Raw genomic sequence first — 17,864 nt, 5'->3', positions numbered from 1 at the left:
ATGTTGCTGGGACCTGGATGGGCTGTTACCATGGGGTGACAGTGGCCTGCAGAGAGGAGGGATGTCATGCCAGTGGAGATGGGGAGTGGGGCAGCTGGGAGCAGGCATGAGAGCCAGAGGGACTTCCTTCTAAGACAGCCATCAATACTACATGAGTGTGCCAGGAATGATATTTGGGCAGGGGGTGTGTCTGCAGGTGGGAAAGGCCAGTGGTGACTGGTCGTGGGCAGAGGCAGCTAGGGCAGGGCTCGTTCACAGCAGCTGACACGATCAGCAATCTTGCCTGCAGGGCCTACGCTGGCTGAGCTGGGCAGGGGTATAGAAGGGAAGGAATGGCGTGCTGGGCAGACCTCTCAGCCACCTGAGATGGGTAGCCACCAACTTAAGTGATGGCAGCCAGCTGACACGTGTATTTTTCCTCAGTCACACTGAGGCCCCCGGGGAAGCCAGGAGGTCTCCACTCCTGAGGCCTGGCCAGGACCCAGCCTTTGGTTTCCCTTAGCATGAAGCCCTCCATCTGGACGGCATCGAACCTCTTGTCTGGGTTTTGTTGATAAGGTTATTACCAGCAAAACCCAGAACAGAATATTCTCTGTTCCTAGAACTGCCAATATTTTGAGGGTGGGACTTCTGTCTACCCTGTGTGTTTCTGTCTGACACCACAAAGGCAGGAGCAGGCTGGGGAAGTGGTCAGAACACTTGGCGAACTGTACACTGTTCTAGAAAAGGACAAGAAAACAGGGTCCTTACCGTCAGCAGGGTGGAGGAGCACCTGACGTCCTTCGGATCTGAAAGAGTAAACATGAGTCCAGGCTGAGCAGGTCCACCACCATGGCAATGCCAAGTAAGCTACGGGACTCCAGGGCAGGGCAACATGGGAGCACCGGCGGTGAAACTGGACCATATGCGGGATTCACGTTAAATGAGTGGATTTGAGCTGCTCGTGCCACAAAAACAAAAGCGGGCAGCTGTGAGTGCAATGGCTGTTAACTGTTAACTTGCTTCGCTTTACTAGTGACCTTTTTACTATCTCTATGTATCTGTAACACCACGTTGTATACCTTAAATATACAAAATAAGATTTAATAAAACACAAGATGCCATCTGATACCTTTACTAAATTGGCATTCATTTCAGAAAAAAGCCATCGCCATAGCATGGCAGGTGAGGGCAAGGGCACAGCTTGGCTGGCCCACCAGTGACCCCACACACGCCCCTGCCTGTCCCCAGTCACCCGGCCTGGCAGCCCACTTGTGTGCAAGGTGGGTATGGCAGATCACCGCCAGCCAATGCCAACACTGTGAACATGAACGCTACTTTAAATATGGAAAATACTTCCCAGCGTGGCCAATAATCACAAGCAGAGCATGCAGACGCCGTGTGGACAAGCCCATGATTCACATTCAGAGGACAAGCCCCAGAAGGAAAGCAAAACCAGGAAAAGCACAGCAGGGGAGCGAGGCTGGAAGAATGTCTGTAATGAGGTACTTCACGTTAAGAAATTCATTAGAAATAAAAATGAGTGGAGATAAAACATCCATCTTGATATGGAACAAACATCTTTATGTAAACGCCAGGAAGGGAGGAAACTTGAAAAGGAACAGAACCAGAAGTGAGGCTTCAGCTTGTCCTTTACAGACGCCAGCGACCTGCCCTGAGCAACATGGGAACCCAGAGTCAGACCCCAGGCCTCTAGGTGCCACGGGAAACCAGCCCTACTGCTTCTCGCTCCATCTCTGCAGCCCCCTCTGACTGCCCAGCACCTTTATCACCTTGGATGAAACTGGTTACTGGCTTGCAACCCAAACTGAGCTCCAGGGCTGCAGGCTTCCCATGGCCAAGTCCATTCCCACACAACACAGGGTGACGTCATGGAGAGGCACGCAGCCACCGAGCACACTCCTGCTGGCCTCGAGGTCCCGCCCATGCCATAGGGCCAGGTGGGTCTGCACCCAGAGGTCTGCGGCTGGCTGCGGGGTATGCTGCCCTCTTGTCCTGGGCACAGCCCACAGGGCGAGGCCACTGACCAAGGACACGTGGTCGGCATGCTGGGCAGTCTCAATGGTCCACCTGTGATGTGCGGTCACCAATTTAAAGGACATCAGCCAACTCACCCCATTTGTATCCACTCACAGTGTGATGCCCCCAGGGGCAAGCCAGGGGATCCCCCTGATATGGCTCTTCCAGGACTTTCACTTTGAGAGACTTGAGCACACATGTCCCTTGGCTGGGATACATCTGAGAACAGCTTCATAAAGGAGACTTAAGAGAGGCCTGAGAAGGGAGCAGGGGACGCCCTGTCCTTTGGGGCTCACCCTGGGCAGGAGACAGGAGTGAAGGCGTAGCAGAGAAAGCCATATCCTCTGCTGATCGCAAGAATGGTGCGTCTGATGTCTTTAGTACCTGCCCAGGGTCGGTGATTCGGGACCAGGAGGGGCAGAAACAAACCAAGGGGCGCTTGAGGTTTTCTCCCTATCTGCAAAGAGCTCCTGTTCTCAGACTCAGCATCCAGCCACTGTTGTCACAGCTGGTCTCATCATTCAGACACAGTGCACCTCCCAGGCACTAGGGGAAAGAGTGTCAGACAGATTCCCTGGGCACGAGGTTCTGGTAGCTTGGTTTTGTTTGGCTAGAGATGAAGCATGCAGCCCTCCTGTAGGTGAGCGGGCCCGTGGCCAGAGAGGACCCAGCGACAGGGGGCATCTGGCTCATTGCTATCTGCCCAAGTTGGATCAGGGAGGCTTATTCACAAGAGCCAAGCTCTCTCCGCTTACAGAGACCAGCATCAACACAGGGCCCCGAATGCCTGGAGCGGGCGCTGAGGTGCCGGCCACTGAGCAAGCTCCTTTCCCTTCCACACATCCTCTTCTCCCCAGAGCCAGCCCCTTTCCAGTCGAGGAAGAGAACAGAAGGCTCCGTGGACTCTACCCTCAGGCAGGAGACACCCAGGGGCCCCTGTGCGCTAACAGAGAGGCACATTGTTCTCTGGGTGACTGGTGTCTCAAACACCTGGACAGCAGGTGCACAGAACTCCAGGTTCTAGGAATCAGAGCGGAGAAAAACCGGTGGTGGAATCGGCCTTTCTCAGAACTGCAGTGACACACCAGTCAGAGCTGACAGCCACAAGTTGGCCCACTGGTGAGGGAGCCAGAGCCAGAGCCCCACCCATCCCACAAGGTCCCTGCTCAGGCTGTCCAGGGTGTGGCCAAAGGCTTACTCAGCCTCTGCAGAAGAGGGAAAAGGGGAGCTGAGTGCAGCCCGGGGCCCCCACTTTCTGCTCACAGCAATGGGTGTGTATCTGAACATTCCTCATCTGAATGTTTGTTTCCATTTTCACCAACATGGAAGCGTGAGGTGAGAGTCTCCGAACTCGCAGAGTGGCCGGATGATGGTTATCTTAAAAATTCAAAGGTTAGCTTTTGCAAGACACAAAAAGTGAGCAACTAAATGGAATATGGATTAACTTCTGCATGCAGAGTTGAAGTGATGGCTGGAGGAAGCTCGCTCTGAGTGTCCCTACCTGGCAGGCAGCAGGAGGGAGTTGTCTCCTGCCGTATGGTTTCACTGTGCTTTAAACTCAATCAAAGAACTAAGTGTTGAGTGCAGCTCATCAGAATGGCTTGCAGGATTCGAGCCCCTGTCATGTGACCGCTGGGGCCACCCGGGTGTCTCTATTCTTGCTGTAACTGTCCTGAGTCGTCTTAGCACCAGAGCCTGCCGGATCTCTACTTCAAAAATCAATTTCAAATTCAGTTAAATCAAAAGTTTGCTATTGAATCTGAAATGGAATAAGGGATTTGATTTTCCAAGAGATACCTTTTACCCAGTTAAGATATTAAGTAAGTCTTTTATAACACTGTCCAAGATATATCTTGTCAGAAGGCAAAGAGCTGACTGGGTCCAATTCAGGTTTTGGTGGCAAGAAGGGCGTGAGAGGGAACAGCCTGTGGGAAAATGGAAGACTCCCAGGCACGAACACCTGATGCTGAGGCAAGGGAGGGCAGGAGGACGGGAGGAAGGAATGTAGACATGGGTCACTCTAGAAATTGGGGGAGAGTAGAAAATCCAGCAAGACCAGGAGAGAACCGGCTCCCCAAGGAAGTCTCCCTGACAAGAAGAGCGCTGAGGCGGCCATGGGCAAACAGGGCGCTAGGCCACGCAGCTCTCACACTCGCCCCTGAGGCCCACCCGAGCAGGGAAACCCGAGGCCTCCCTTGGTGGGTGGTCTCCAAGGCCATGTGCACTTACGTTCAATGAGGAAGAGAAAGCACACTATCCCCATGGCTGCCACGATGGCCCCAGGCACAACGAAGGACAGGCCCCAGCACGTGGACACCCAGTAGCCAGCGATCAACGACCCCAAGATGTTGCCTACGGAGGTGTGGGAGTTCCAGACCCCCATAATCAAACCTCTCCTGCAACACAACAAAACAGAAGACAGAAGATGGAGCTGAGAAGCTGAAACGAGTCCAGCAGTGCAGGGTGCAGCAGCGCCTGTAAAGTAGGCAGTCAGTGCAGCATCAGTGAGGACCGTGCAGACTCGGCTTCCGTGGCATGCAGGACTCCCGATGCTCACGAGAGCTGATCTGTTTATGTGGCCTCAGGCTGTGCCATCACCCATTCCACCTGTCGCTCTGAGCGCATTTTGTACTCAAGAAGAAAGAGGCCTTTCCCTGAAAGTCTTGGAAGGCCTGAAATTAAAATTTGTGCCTCTACAATCAATTAATACAGTAACTTGATGAACTGTCATTTGAACAAAACTCATGGAGGTACACACCAGGTGAATGAGGCACAGTATCTAAGACTTAAGACTTGATGACGCCGGTGTTCCTGTTTTAGCTTCTGCATCTTGTTTGGTATCTTCCACCACAAATAAGCCTTTGGCCTGGCTGAGCTGAATTTTACACAGCCACTTACAAATAAATCTGGACTTGCCAGAGGCTGGGTCCCAGCTCTGCTACTTTGGTGCTGTGTGCTGGGTGACTCAGGTCGGGACTTCCCAAACTCCCATGTTAACATGCAGCTTCGGCTTCAAAAGGCCTGGGGCAGGGTCCTGGACTCGGCATCTCCCATAACACCCGGGAGGCCAGATGCAGCTGTCAGAGGAGCCGTCGAGTGACACAGACTCCACTGGGCACACAGTGGGAGGGAGGAGCTCCCCTGTCTCATGGGACACAGGCCATTTGAATTTCAGCAATTCAAGCCTCAGAGGTTTCAGCCATCTTATTTTAAAGAGGATACTAAAGTGTTTTTGCTGTAATCAGTCTACAGAAAAACTCAAAGTAAAATGGTCTAGTTTTCATCTGCTATTGGAAACAGGGCTGCTTCTCCTCACCTTCCTTTTCCAAACCAGTTGCTGAGGCAGGTGACGACGCTGGGCCAGCCGGTGGTCTGCACCAGCCCGTTGATGACCTGCAGGAGAGGCCAAAGGAGAGACTGACCCACGGGAAGCAGGCCTGGGAGAGCGCCGCAGGGAGGTGCACAGGGCTTGCCCTGCTCACACAAAGAAGGGGATATGACAGCCAGAGATGGACTGTCAATTGTATATTTATATACAGTTTAAACTACATATATATTTTTAAACCATGTATACAGGTATCCATACATTTTTCAAAATAAAAGTGATGCATGTCTACTGTGGAAATTTTAGAATAAGTAGAGAAAAGCAAGGAAGGAAAACCCAGGCAGAACCCACCACCAGGAGATCACACCTCACAACAGTGTGGGGCCAAGCTTTACAGTCTCTTTTGAATCTAAAAACTTCATAGAAAGAGGCTAGGTGCAGTGGCTCATGCCTGTAATCCTAGCACTTTGGGAGGCCGAGGCGAGAGGATCTCTTGAGTTCAGGAATTTGAGACCAGCCTGGGCAACATAGAGACCCCCTTGTCTACAAAAAATTAAAAATTAGCCAGGTGTGGTGGTGCACATCTGTGGTCCAAACTACTCAAGAAGCTGAGGTGGGAGGATTGCTTGAGCCGCCTGGGAGGTCAAGGCTGTAGTGAGCTGTGATTGCACCACTGCACTCCAGCCTGGGCAACACAGTAAGGCCCCATCTCAAAAAATAAATAAATGCAAACTTTTTAAAGAGAGAAAAGCTTTCTTCTCTTTATAGAACTGTTTATAGAATTGTACGATAAACATGGCTTGTGAATTGCATGTTTCCCCTCACCAGGCCATGGAGAAGGTACTGTTGTTCATCATTCTCTGGAATGAACAGAGCCTTGACTTCACGTCTGGACAAAGTATCTCCTTCTAAAGAATCCCTGACTTGAGTTTCATGAAGGGACTTGGGGAATGTATTGCTGAGGACGCTCTAGCATCCCGAGACTCGGGGGTGGCTTTACAAGATTGCAGGAAACCAGGGTCAGCCTGGCATCTCTGACAACCTCACTGCACTAAGCCAGCTCTCTAGAGCAGGGTCCCCAACCCAGGGCCAGCCTGGCACCTCCGACCACCTCACTGCAGTAAGCCAGCTCTCCAGAGCAGGGTCCCCAACCCCGGGCACAGACTAGTCCTAATCCATGGCCTGTTAGGAACCAGGCCACACTGTAGGAGGTGAGTGGCGGGAGAGCGAGCATTGCCACCTGAGCTCCACCTCCCATCAGATCAGTGGGGGCATTAGATTCTTATAGGAGCGCGAGCCTGTTGTGAACTGCACATGCCAGGGATCTAGCTTGTGTGCTCCTTATGAGAATCGAATGCCTGATGACCTGAGGGGGAGCAGTTTCATCCCCAAACCATCCTCCTCTCCCCAACCTTGGTCCCCGGTGGAAAGATCGTCTTAAACAAAACTGGTCCCTGGTGCCAAAAAGGTTGGGAACTGCTGCTCTAGAAGATGCCTGGGAGCCGCTGGTCTACCTGTTGCTGCCTCTGGGCTGACTGGGCTGGGCCTTCACTCCAGAAACATGCTGGGACTCTGGAAAATGGTTTTCTCCTCCCTTCTAATTTTCTATATTACTACACAAGTGTGAACTGCTTTTGTAATTAAAATAGCCAAACTTTTCAAGTGTTATGGCAAAATCTTCAAAGCAAAATTAAATACAGTTTGCCTTGATGGTTTTAAGCATTCCCCTGAGCGATCTGGGGAGCCCTGGAAGCATCACAAAACCTGAGATGAGCATCATTATTTCCTATTGTTTTCCTGGGCTGCTGAATACTGATCCACAGCACTGCTGGGAAGGGCAGAAGCCAGGAGACTCCGGAAGGGCTCCAGCTCCAAGGGCAAGCCAGTATGGGCTGCCCTCAGGCCTTCTCCCCTTCTAGCACCTTCATGATCTCTCCTGTTCTCTCCACTGACTGCCTCATACCCCCTCCTGCTGCCTGACTCCCAAGTCGGCCCTTCCTTCCACCGTTGCATCCCTCTGTCGAGTCCTCAGGTCTCCCCCCTTTTTCTCTCACTGTGACCCGACCAGCTGCAGGTTCTTCTTTGTAGGCTGGAACCCAAGTTGGCCCCTGAACACCCCTAGGCACTGATAAAGGTGTTTCAGTTGCTGACCCAAAACATGGAAAGAAACTAGCCCTGGCCCTGAGCCAAATTCCTTAAATCCTCATATAAACTCCATACCCCAATCCCTCGCTGCAGACAGACCCACGTGGAACGCCCCGTCCCGCTGTGTGTCAAGACTAGATACTACAGCCCTCAGTACGTAAGTTCCCCTAATACATGCTTTAAACTCATCACCCAGCAGTTAGTGCTTTGTTCTTTGGAATCCCAACCAGCCCCATCTTGGGATGGTTTGGGGCGCTCCCTGGTGGGAACTCCCTGCCACCGCTGTTAGGGTGACTCCAGCTAGGGCTTCAGCTGGAGGACACACCCTCCAACCCGAGTGGTCAAATCTTTAGCAAGATAAAACATCTCAAACTTATCCACATGAAGACAGGGTGACTCCTAAGGGCTCTGTACATCAGTCTCCCTGCCGGGGCACCGACAGACAGCATTCTTTATGAGGCAACTCCTGAAATTAAGAAACACCTCCTGGCTGCTGGAATTTCCGAGCAGAAGAGAAAGGAAGGACTTTATTATGTCAGCTGACCCTGACTTCGGACAGGACGTACTTCTGCCCCTTCCCAACATCTTGACAGAGGTGACGTGACATAAACACCCCACCCTATTCACCAAGGAAACCCTATACATAATGAGCCATGGACCCAAACCCTTACCTGAGTTACCACGTAGAATCCGAAACTGTGGATGTTGTAGAAATACCCTAAGCCGAACAGGGCGGTGAAGGCTCCACTGGCGAGCATCCCAAAAGTTAGGTAATACCTAATCGGTAGGCGTTCCCCAATTATGCCACTGAGGTGGAGAGAAGGAAAGACAAATAGGAATAACAAACACACCCGAATGTTAACAGCCCGGCAGCTGTTTTGTGCCGGATGCTTTCATGCTGGTCTCTGAGCCTGGGGAACTCTCAAGCCTTACAATTTCCAGGAAGATTTCTTACACCTATTTCCCTATGGAGTGTTTACTCACCAGAAACCAGGGACTGGCAACATCCTAGAAGATTTTATTTCTAGTAAATGTCACTATCTGTCAAATAATAAAATTCAAACGCTATGACTTATTCATGATAGTTGCCAATGAAAGGAAACAGGAACTTGTCTTGCTAGTTAATCCTGCTTTCACAGGAACCATATCCAGTAAATGTATACAATGTCTTAAAATTCCAGCTGTCGAACTACACCAAATGTCATGAAAAGAGATCACGTATGACCCAGAGCAAGTCACTCGGCCCCACGAGCTGTAATGAAGTCACCTGTGTTAATACACCTGGCTGGCTGGGCTCAGTGGGGAAGTGGCTTGCAGCTGTTTGCCACTACCACCTCCTGCCACACCACTTGGACCTGATTTAAAGGCAGAAGATTTGTTCCTTGGTAAGGTCTGGGGTGGCGTCTCTCTGATCCTTCTGAACAGCGATGCAACTCACTAAACAGCTCCCCATTTTGGTGTCTTACCTTCTAGAGCTGTCTGGAGACCCGGTGGCATAAAGGGTGCTTAGCCTCACTAAAACAGCCTCGACGGGGGTGGTGAAGCACGTCTGCAGCTTCACAGCAGGGCACAGACTTAACAGTCTTTAGCTGCCATCACAGCACACTACCTAATGTTATCCAAAACATCCTTTACTGTTTTACGGGAAATGTCACTATGGACCAACTTAACACTGTGACTTATTAAGTAAATAGAAAAGCTGTAGAGTATCATGGATGGACGTGAGCCCTTCGCAAGCATCAGAGACTCTACGGGTCTCACTTTCTTCTGTAGGGTCATTCTAGGAGTCAGAGAAACAGGAAACCTAACACACAGTGACACCTGCCTGCCATGAACCCCACTCCGGGAGTCAGCTCCAATGTTCTCAGCTTTCATCTCAAGAACCTACACCGGAGAGCTTTTCCTTCCGAATTCACCAAGTAAAAAAGATCCACCTCAGATCAACGAAATGACCTTTTAAACACTAAAGCAGAAGAAAGTAACTTACAATTATGACAACATCCAGGTAAAAATTTCAGCTGAAACCTCACCACACACAGACTCAAGAGCATTCTAGAGCTCGAGTTACCGACTTCAACCTGCCCACCTCAGAGACCAGGAGATAGGTCCCTGAGAGGCTGGCTGACCTGCCCAGGTCACAGCACAGCTGGCAGAACCAGATGGGCTCCTGAGAGCTGGTGCTGCTGGCTAGGCTTAGAAGTGTTCTCTAATCTTGCTGTATGATTTGGGCCCACTTTGATCTCTACTGAAAAGTTTTAAAGAAAAGGTCTAATTGAACAAACACCATTTCACATCATATGGGACTCATACGGGGATTCAAGTCCACGCTGCACCTGCTTGAACCCTCCAGGCAGTACCTGGGCTGAATGACTGTACTCTCTCATGTCTGACTTCAACTGGCGCAGCGAGCAACCACCCATTGCTGAGACCTCAGGTAGGGACTCACACAAAAAGGCCCTTCAATGCAGCAGCGTGTGCCCTTGTTTTAGTCATGAGTTCACTGTGTAGATGTCACATTAGACCAAATTTTGTTTTAATAACCTTACTGACAAGGTGCATAAGAATTATCTTTACCGATAAATAAGCAACAAGAAACCAGTTTATTTACATAAAGCAGGCTTTCTGAACCTCAGCACTATTGATATTTTGGCTCCAGTAATTCTGTGGCATTAGGGGGTGTCCTGTGTTGTATGATGTTTAGCCATACCCTGGTTTCTAGCCACTAGATGCCAGCAACATCCCTTCCCTGGCTGTGACACCCACAAATGTCTTTAGACATTACTAAATGTCCCCTAGGAGACAAAACTGCCCCCAGTTGACAACCAGATTTAAATACAGTTTTCTAGTAACTGAGAAAAACACACTCCCACTTTGGGTCTTTTTATACCACAGATTATTTGTGTTCAGTAAGACTGCAGTCTGGGGAATATGAACATTTGACCTCAAAATGGAGAAGGTCTGGCAGCCTGGCTGAGACCCAGGCCCAAAGGAAGCCCAAGGTACACACCACACTCTCTCCAGCTAGGCTCATGTTCGGCTGCGCATCACACACTCTGAGCTTCCAAACCTTTATTATTCATTTGTTCACTCAGACAAGTTCTGCAGCAGGAGGCAAATGCACACGTTCAATAAAGGGAGAGCTATGCGCTCTCCTCCGACAGCAGACACTGCCTGCCTGGGCACCACCCACCCACCAGGGCTCTGAGCGGGGGAGGGGCCAGGTCTTGACGATCCCACACTCTGAGCGGGTCTCAGGGAAGCAGCTAAACATTTATGGGGATCCCTGGGGTTCTCCAGGCTGTAAAGACCTCAGTCTCTGAACAAAAGCCTTTTGGGACTACATGCCTCCGTCCCTGGCTGTGGTTTCACTATGGTTGGTCTCCATCAAAACTTGTGTTGAGGCTTGGCTCCCAGTATAACTGCGTTCAGAGGTGCAGGGAGCTTTGAAGGGCATTTGGGTCATGAGGGATCCGCCCTGACGAAGGAATGAATGTGCAGGAGTAAGTGGCCGCGCTCTCAGGACGATGAGCTATCGTGAGAGGTGAGAGCGGGCTGCTATGAAGCAAGGTCACCCCTGTGCTGTGTGTTTTGTACGCCCTGCTCACTGCTAGGCCATCTCACAGGGCCCTCTGCCAGGTGACGCCCTCCACTACATTACAGTGTGACGCGAGGCTCTTGCCAGATGCAGCTGCCCAATCCTGAACTTCCCAGTTAGATAAAAGCTAAATACACCTTTTCTCATTATAAATTACTCAATCTCAGATATTGTGCTACTAGCAACAGAAAATGGGCTAGAACATCCCTATACTGCCTTAAAAAAAAAACCTGGCTGGACTGCCACAATAGCAGTTTTTAATCAGTCAGTCACACATCCTGTGACCCAGAGAACATCCACCACCTGCCTTGGTCAGTCAAAGTGGGATGAAGAATGGGCTGGGCTGGCAGCACAGGCCAGGCACCATTCTGAGCTTCTACATACGTTAACTCAATCTTTGCCCCAGTCCTGTGACATAAGAACTATTATTTCTCCCATGTTGCAAAGTGGAAACTGAGGCCCAAAGAGGTATAGTAACTTGCCCAAGGCCACATCCTAGCAGGTGGTAGAGCTGGGATTCAGATCTGAGCTGGTCTTTCTCTGGAGCTCCCCGCCCGCCACGCAGGGCTGCCTCTGCTGCGCTCAGTTCTGGGGCCAAGCTGGGCATCCAGGTAGAGCTGTTCCGCACATCCTGTGTCAACTGTTCCGATCATCAGGTGAAATTCGTTATTTGGGGCATGTAAACAGATGGCAGCCCCTGAACCACAGGAGAGGTTGGGCTCTGCTAAACAGGAAGCTAGTCCCCTTGTTCCTGAATGACCACGTCCCAGGATCGGCAGGATTCATGGTAGGTCCTAAACCCCCGGGCCAGGAAAGCTGAGGGCAGCCTGTGTCAGTTGGCACAGTGCCTGGGACACGGAAATCCTCGGCCTTGAGGTCCCGTGTTGTGGGCACAGCACATGCGCTTGCTCTCTCCTAAGCTTGGCTCATCTTTGGGAAGGGAACAGCAGGGAAGCCACTGGCAAGCGGGGCCTCACTCCCACACGCCTGTGCACTTCAGCATAGCAGACGCCTTCTCTGCACAGAGGGGCCAGGTAACCAGGAAGGGTCTGGAAAACCAAAGAGCTATGAGCTATCGTGAGAGGTGAGAGCAGGCTGCTTTAAAGCAAGGTCGCCCCTGTACTATGTCTGCTTTGTACGTACCTGAGGTACATCCCCACGGCATAGGCGCACAGGAAGGAGTAGTCCAGGGCCCCAAGCAGCTGCTGATAGTTGTTCTTATCTACACGAATTTGAAAATCAACAGGAAAAGCTCAGTATTGTTTAGTTTATGTTCTAGAGCACGGCTATAAAACACAAAGCATCTGTTCTCTAAATCTGGGTGTACTTAGTGAAATGCGTGGTTTTCCACATAGAAAACAAGGTGGTGCATTTTCCGTTCAGTTTCTCGCAAAGGAAAATGAAGTCACCGCGGTTTCAAATAATCACTAAATATAATGCAGGCATCATTCAGATGGGATAAAATCCCCATTGTGCATGGTGGCTGCACATTTGATTGATGCCTTTTGTTTTACGTGTCCACTGGCTTTTCTGCAGCACGCCTGCCTAGGCCAGCACCCACACCAGCCCCTCGTGTCTCTCTCTTCTTCCCACCCACAGAACTATGCCCTGCAAGTCTGAAATACAAAATGCAAATGATCTTCAGCACATTTCCCTATTAAGAGAACCTTCTTTCAGGAGGAACAGCTCTGCACACAGGCGCTATGGACACTGTGGCAGTGAAGTCACGTGCTCTTGGGTAGGCGAGAGGGCTGTCATGGCAATGCAGTTTCATCTGGGAACAGCATTACTGCCGCTTAAAATTATTATATTATTATTATTATTATTATTTTTCGAGACAGAGTCTCGCTTCTGTGGCCCAGGGCTGGGGAGTTGCAGTGGCCGGATCTCAGGTTCCATGCAAGCTCGTTCCCGCGTTCCCGCCATTTCCTGCCTCAGCCTCCTGAGTAAGGCTGTGACTAAGGCGCCCACCACCTCTGCCCCAGCCTACTTTTGTATTTTTTTAGTAGAGAGGCGGTTTCACGGGTTAGCCGGGATGGTCTCGATTCCCTTGACCTCGTGGATCCGGGCCCCGTCTCCGGCCTCCCAAAGTGCTGGGATTACAGGCTTGACCACCGGCCGGGCCTTACTGCCGCTAAAATAAAATTATTAACAGCGAGGCTGGAAGAACCTTGGAAGGACAGCCACTTCAGCTCCTGGACGGACTGATGATCGACTTACCAAATGGTGCCCAGCCACAGTCGGTCTCATTGTCAGGGAGCTGGCGGGGGGCAACGGACCCAGACTTGCTGCTCTGGCTGCTAAATCTGCTGTCAGCTTCATCCCAAGCAGTGCAATACTTGTGGAGCTCACCCTGGGATGTGATGGGAGGGCAGAAGGAGAGGACGTGCCTTCAGTGAGGCTCAGCATGGGGCACAGAGAGGAACAGTCACCCCTCCTCTCCCAGCAGCCTGCCCAGGGCACTTGCACCCTGCATTCTAATGGAAACACAAGGCGCCGCTGGCGGTGTGTCTGCAGGACCCACAAGAAGGCCTGCTGGTGACGTTTCAGCAGGACTCTTCAGCAACCCCACTCCTGAGCGCACAACGAACATAAGCCATCTTCACATGCCACCGGAAGACGAGCCTCAGGAGCAGTTTTAGTCCTAAGAGCTCCAAGCTGAAAGCCGACTGCCTGTCATCCTTGACCACCTGTCTACAAGGAAGAAGGGGTATATTTTCCTAGATTCACACAACTGAATGCTACACACCAATGAAAAAGAACAAGTTACAGGTCCAAGCAACAATGAGGATGAACCTCACAAACATAACATGAAGCAGAAGCCAGACACGAAAGAGTAGGGACTGCAGCATTCCACTCACAGGAAGTCCCAGGACGGACAACGAATCCACGCGGCCAGAGGTGAGAGTCACGGTTACCTAAAGGGGGACAATGCGGGACAGGGGATGGGGAGCTGTCTGAGAGCTAGAAAGGGTCCATCCCTTAACCTAGGGGACAGCTACCCCTATGGGCATGTACAGATCTGCCAAGCTGGACACTGAAGATCTGTACACTTTACTAAGTGCAAACCATACTTCAAGTTAAAAATATCCCTGGGGCAGGGCACCATCAGCCCCCCAAACTAGCCACAGAACCAGCAAGCAGGGCCAGGGTTGGAGGCACCCGTCTGGGGGGCGGGAGGAAGGGAAAGCCGTGGCCCTGGGGTTTGGTTACTGGCTGTGTGAACATGTTACTTGCTGCCCCTGCCTCGGTCTCCCCCTCTGCAGACGAGGCTGCTGCCCAGTTACAGAAGTCACTGGGACCCGTGACGCTGAACTCCAGGCTTTTGCACAGAGCTTAGAATGGCATGGCCCTTGTGAAACAAACCCTGGGGGGAGAGGAAAGCTCATCTGTCGGGAGGCAGGGGGGCCTGAGTGGGCTTTTCCTCAGCGCACTCCTTGGGAAGAGGAACAACACTTCCAAGACAGCGCCACATGTGGCAGGGGCCCGTCTCGTTGTGGGGGAAGCTGAGGAAGACAGAATGTGCTCTGTGATTGCGTGTCCCTCCCTGGTGGCCTCTGTCACTCCCATGCCTCTCTTCTCGGGGGTCTCTGTAGTGATCACTCTGCACTAGTCAAGACTCAAAGGAGCTGGCCCATCAGGCGTGAGTGATGGCGGAAAGTGGGGTCCTTGTGGTCAGAGGGGTGTCCCTTAGGGGGACTGAGTGCCCGTTCAGTGCCCATGATACCAGAGGGGTGTCCTCGTGAGCTGGAACCTGAGAGAGGCCAGGGGTCTGGAGGGCAGTGCACAAAGCTGGCTCCAGGTCAGGGCACAGAACGCTGGGCAGGGAGCCACCCCAGTGACCAGGCAGGCAGCAGTCGGAAGTCCCGTCCCCCTCTCTTCAGGAGGGAGTGACCAACAAGGCTAGCCACCTTCAAGAGGCCAGGGCTTTTGAATCGAGGCCAGACACCCTGATTTATAGCTGGCAGCATGTGGGCCACGTCACTGAGTCCTGGCATGGCACACGGGATGCAGCTGCTCCACCGTCACGTGACTCTGTCGTCATCACTGGGCTGTTCTGCTATAATTAAACACTGTCCCAAAAAAGTAGCCAAGGGCTCTACTTTACAATGCAAAGTCATCATCTGCCCAGCAGCTCCCTTGGCAGAGCTGATCCTCCCTGGAGGCGCCATGCTGACCTCCTGGCATGTCGGGAAGAGTGCTTTCATTTGCTCCCCGACTGCTTGGGGCCCCCTGGCTGCTCCTGCTTGTTTTAAATTCTCCACCCAAGGTGGATGTGAGGGGCTGTGAGTGTGATCGTGAGACCCGGGGCGGGTGCCTGCAGCCCTTCCTCTCTGTATCAAGCTGGTATCTGCGGCCTTTCTCCATTCACCTGCCGCCTTGTTGGACACTTTTCCTCCTCAGTGCCTTCAGAAGTCAGGTGTTTCTGCCCACCTTTCCCTGCTGCCTCTCACGGAAGCCAATCTGGCCACACCCAAAGGCCGAAGCATCGCCACAATTCACCTCTCACTGAAGAAAGCCACGGCCAGGACAGGAGCACAGGACACTCCCCGGCCAAGGAGAACCATGTGCAGGGATAAGCTGAAGTTTCTAACATTAACCTGGCACAGAAGAAAGGAAAAAGAGATTCTGCAGGCCGCTGCTTAAAACAGAATTTTATATCCTTTGTGATTTCATATTTCTGGGAGGAACCACCTGCGGAAAACATATCTGATTAGAAATGCTCTTTTTTCATAAATAAGCAGTAAAGTTTTTCTAGTTTTGTTATATAATGAGTGGGGGCCTCACACCCTGGTTAGGGGTACAGGCTTCAGCAGCAGACAGGCCTGAGCTGGGATCTTGGTGCCTCTCTGTGGCTTCTGACCTTGGTGATGTCACTTACACTCCCTGGTCATCAGTTATGGAGTTGGCATGACAATGCCTGTGTCCCAGGGTTGCTATAAAGATGAACCATAAATGGAGCGCACCTCTCTGGCCCTCCACCCCCGGGAAGGGCTCAGGAGAGGGCTGCTGTGAGTCCGGGTGCCTCTCCGGCCCTTCTCCTTGATGTTGGAAAGGTCGCCTCCACCTGCACCCCGCAGCCCCGTTGGAAGGCTGCTGCCAAAGCAATGGAGATTTCACATCACTCCAGCACAAAGGGTTCTGAGGATATTTACATAACCACAGGTTTTCAACAACGTTGCTATATTTCAGTATTTCTATGAGTTTTACCCCCCAAACCTAGCGTTTGAGAGACAATGCAAACTTAATTAGGTTAAGATGAATTGTTAAGCAAACCCCTTGCCAGGTGAACAAATTCTCACCAAAGTGCTTCAGGGAGGCACCTTCACCTCTGCACAGCCACACCATCCCTGCAGAAATACTTGAGGAGGGGGTCAAGTCCTTTGGGAAACGTCTGCTTTCATAAAGGCAGCTTTCTTCACACGTTTTTACACAAGTGCCTTTCAACAAGTTACAAACTCAATCAACCCGCGACATCAGGTAGATATTAAAAACTGATCAGGCAAAAGGCTCTGCGGCAACTGAACTCCACACTTACGATAGGTGAGGCGGGCAGGCTGAGTGGGCCCTGTGAACACGTGGGCGTCGCGGCTGCTAAAGCGTCCATGCAACACACAGAACAGCAACAAAAATAAACAGCAGACGCCATCGCGGGTGGAGGGTGGGGGTGGGAGAAGAAAGGTGCCAATCTTCTGGAAGAACACAGGGAACCGCCAGGAGTCCCAGCGCTACAAGTGTGCGGGGAAGGCGGCAGGGCTGGGAGTCACAGCACCACGAGTGTGCGGGGAAGGTGGCGGGGCCGGGAGTCACAGCGCCACGAGTGTGCGGGGAAGGTGGCGGGGCCGGGAGCTGGCAACGTCTTCTGTCTACTGACTCCCTGGCCACCTCAGCCCTCCCCACCCCTCCCACTGGCAGCGAGAGGAAATCCCGTCCAGGGAGCAGCAGGCAGCTGCAGTGGGAATTTCATGGCACTAGAAAAGACTGGACTCCTCGTCCTGCACCTGCAGAGACCCACGCGGTCATTTAGGCACAAACATTCACTGCGTTAGCCTGCATTCTACCAAGGCTCCATTCTTTCCATGCTGAATTTGAGCCACTTCGCAGAGAGAAACCACTCATTCCCGCCCTGGGTTCTCAGCCCCACCGTTGCCTAAGGCTACAGCCACAGGACACATTCTCTGCAGGAGGTACGTGGCCTCCAATAGAGGAGATTACCCGGTGGTCTGGAGGGTGCAGGAGACACTGAAAGGCAACAACAGTGAGAGGACAGGACAAGAGCAGGGGATTCGGGCCTCACTGAATCCCCCTGGAGGATGGGGTTAGGCCAGTTTCATTCCACTTTTAGCCAACACAGAGGGTGTGTGTGTGCGTGTGTGTATACATATCATCTGCATTTGATGATCTGTCTAGTCAACTTTATGTGGCTCGTTAGGCTGTGTGGGTGCACTGATTCTAACTAGTCCTTCACATTCCTTTTATAAGGCTACAAGAATTCTCCAAAGCATTATCTAAGTCCTGGAAGAGCAATTAACGTTTTGGTACCAAAAGTAGGAGCGACCAGACAGGTTCTCCCCCACGGACGACAGCACCTGCCCACGGCCAGCCTCCTGCGATGAGTCACAGTTGCCACGTGAAATGCATTATACACACTCAGGCACAGGCACGCAAACGCTCCACTCATGAAGGATACAGAAATAGATGGAGGAGCTTCTTGGTCATTGTTTACTTCTCAAAAATGGAATCATTCTATACATCCTTATGCATATGTTAACTTCTTAC

General features: G+C 51.7%; 1 protein-coding gene across 10 annotated transcripts in view; it reads right to left on the bottom strand.

The window, feature by feature from the left end:
* The window catches only part of SLC37A1 (solute carrier family 37 member 1), an 83,738-nt gene that overhangs the window by 32,940 nt on the left and 32,934 nt on the right, over window positions 1-17,864 (bottom strand). For 6 of the 10 annotated variants that reach the window (XR_001882078.1, XM_017855199.1, XM_017855201.1 and 3 more), the window contains 7 exons: window positions 13,946-14,002; window positions 13,305-13,437; window positions 12,228-12,306; window positions 8,161-8,296; window positions 5,336-5,412; window positions 4,249-4,415; window positions 751-788 (listed from right to left, as the gene is read on the bottom strand). Coding sequence is in view for 9 of the 10 variants with exons in the window: in XM_017855199.1 (XP_017710688.1) it covers window positions 751-788; window positions 4,249-4,415; window positions 5,336-5,412; window positions 8,161-8,296; window positions 12,228-12,306; window positions 13,305-13,437; window positions 13,946-14,002 (687 nt within the window). In the remaining variant the exon portion in view is untranslated. The remainder of the gene's footprint in view (window positions 1-750; window positions 789-4,248; window positions 4,416-5,335; window positions 5,413-8,160; window positions 8,297-12,227; window positions 12,307-13,304; window positions 13,438-13,945; window positions 14,003-17,864) is intronic. The other 4 variants (XM_017855203.1, XM_017855204.1, XM_017855206.1 and 1 more) reach the window with 1 other exon arrangement.

The sequence above is a fragment of the Rhinopithecus bieti genome, unplaced genomic scaffold, assembly GCF_001698545.2.
Source record: "Rhinopithecus bieti isolate Rb0 unplaced genomic scaffold, ASM169854v2 scaffold_40803, whole genome shotgun sequence".
Taxonomy (NCBI): domain Eukaryota; kingdom Metazoa; phylum Chordata; class Mammalia; order Primates; family Cercopithecidae; genus Rhinopithecus; species Rhinopithecus bieti.
This window is presented reverse-complemented; position numbering and strand designations above follow the sequence as displayed.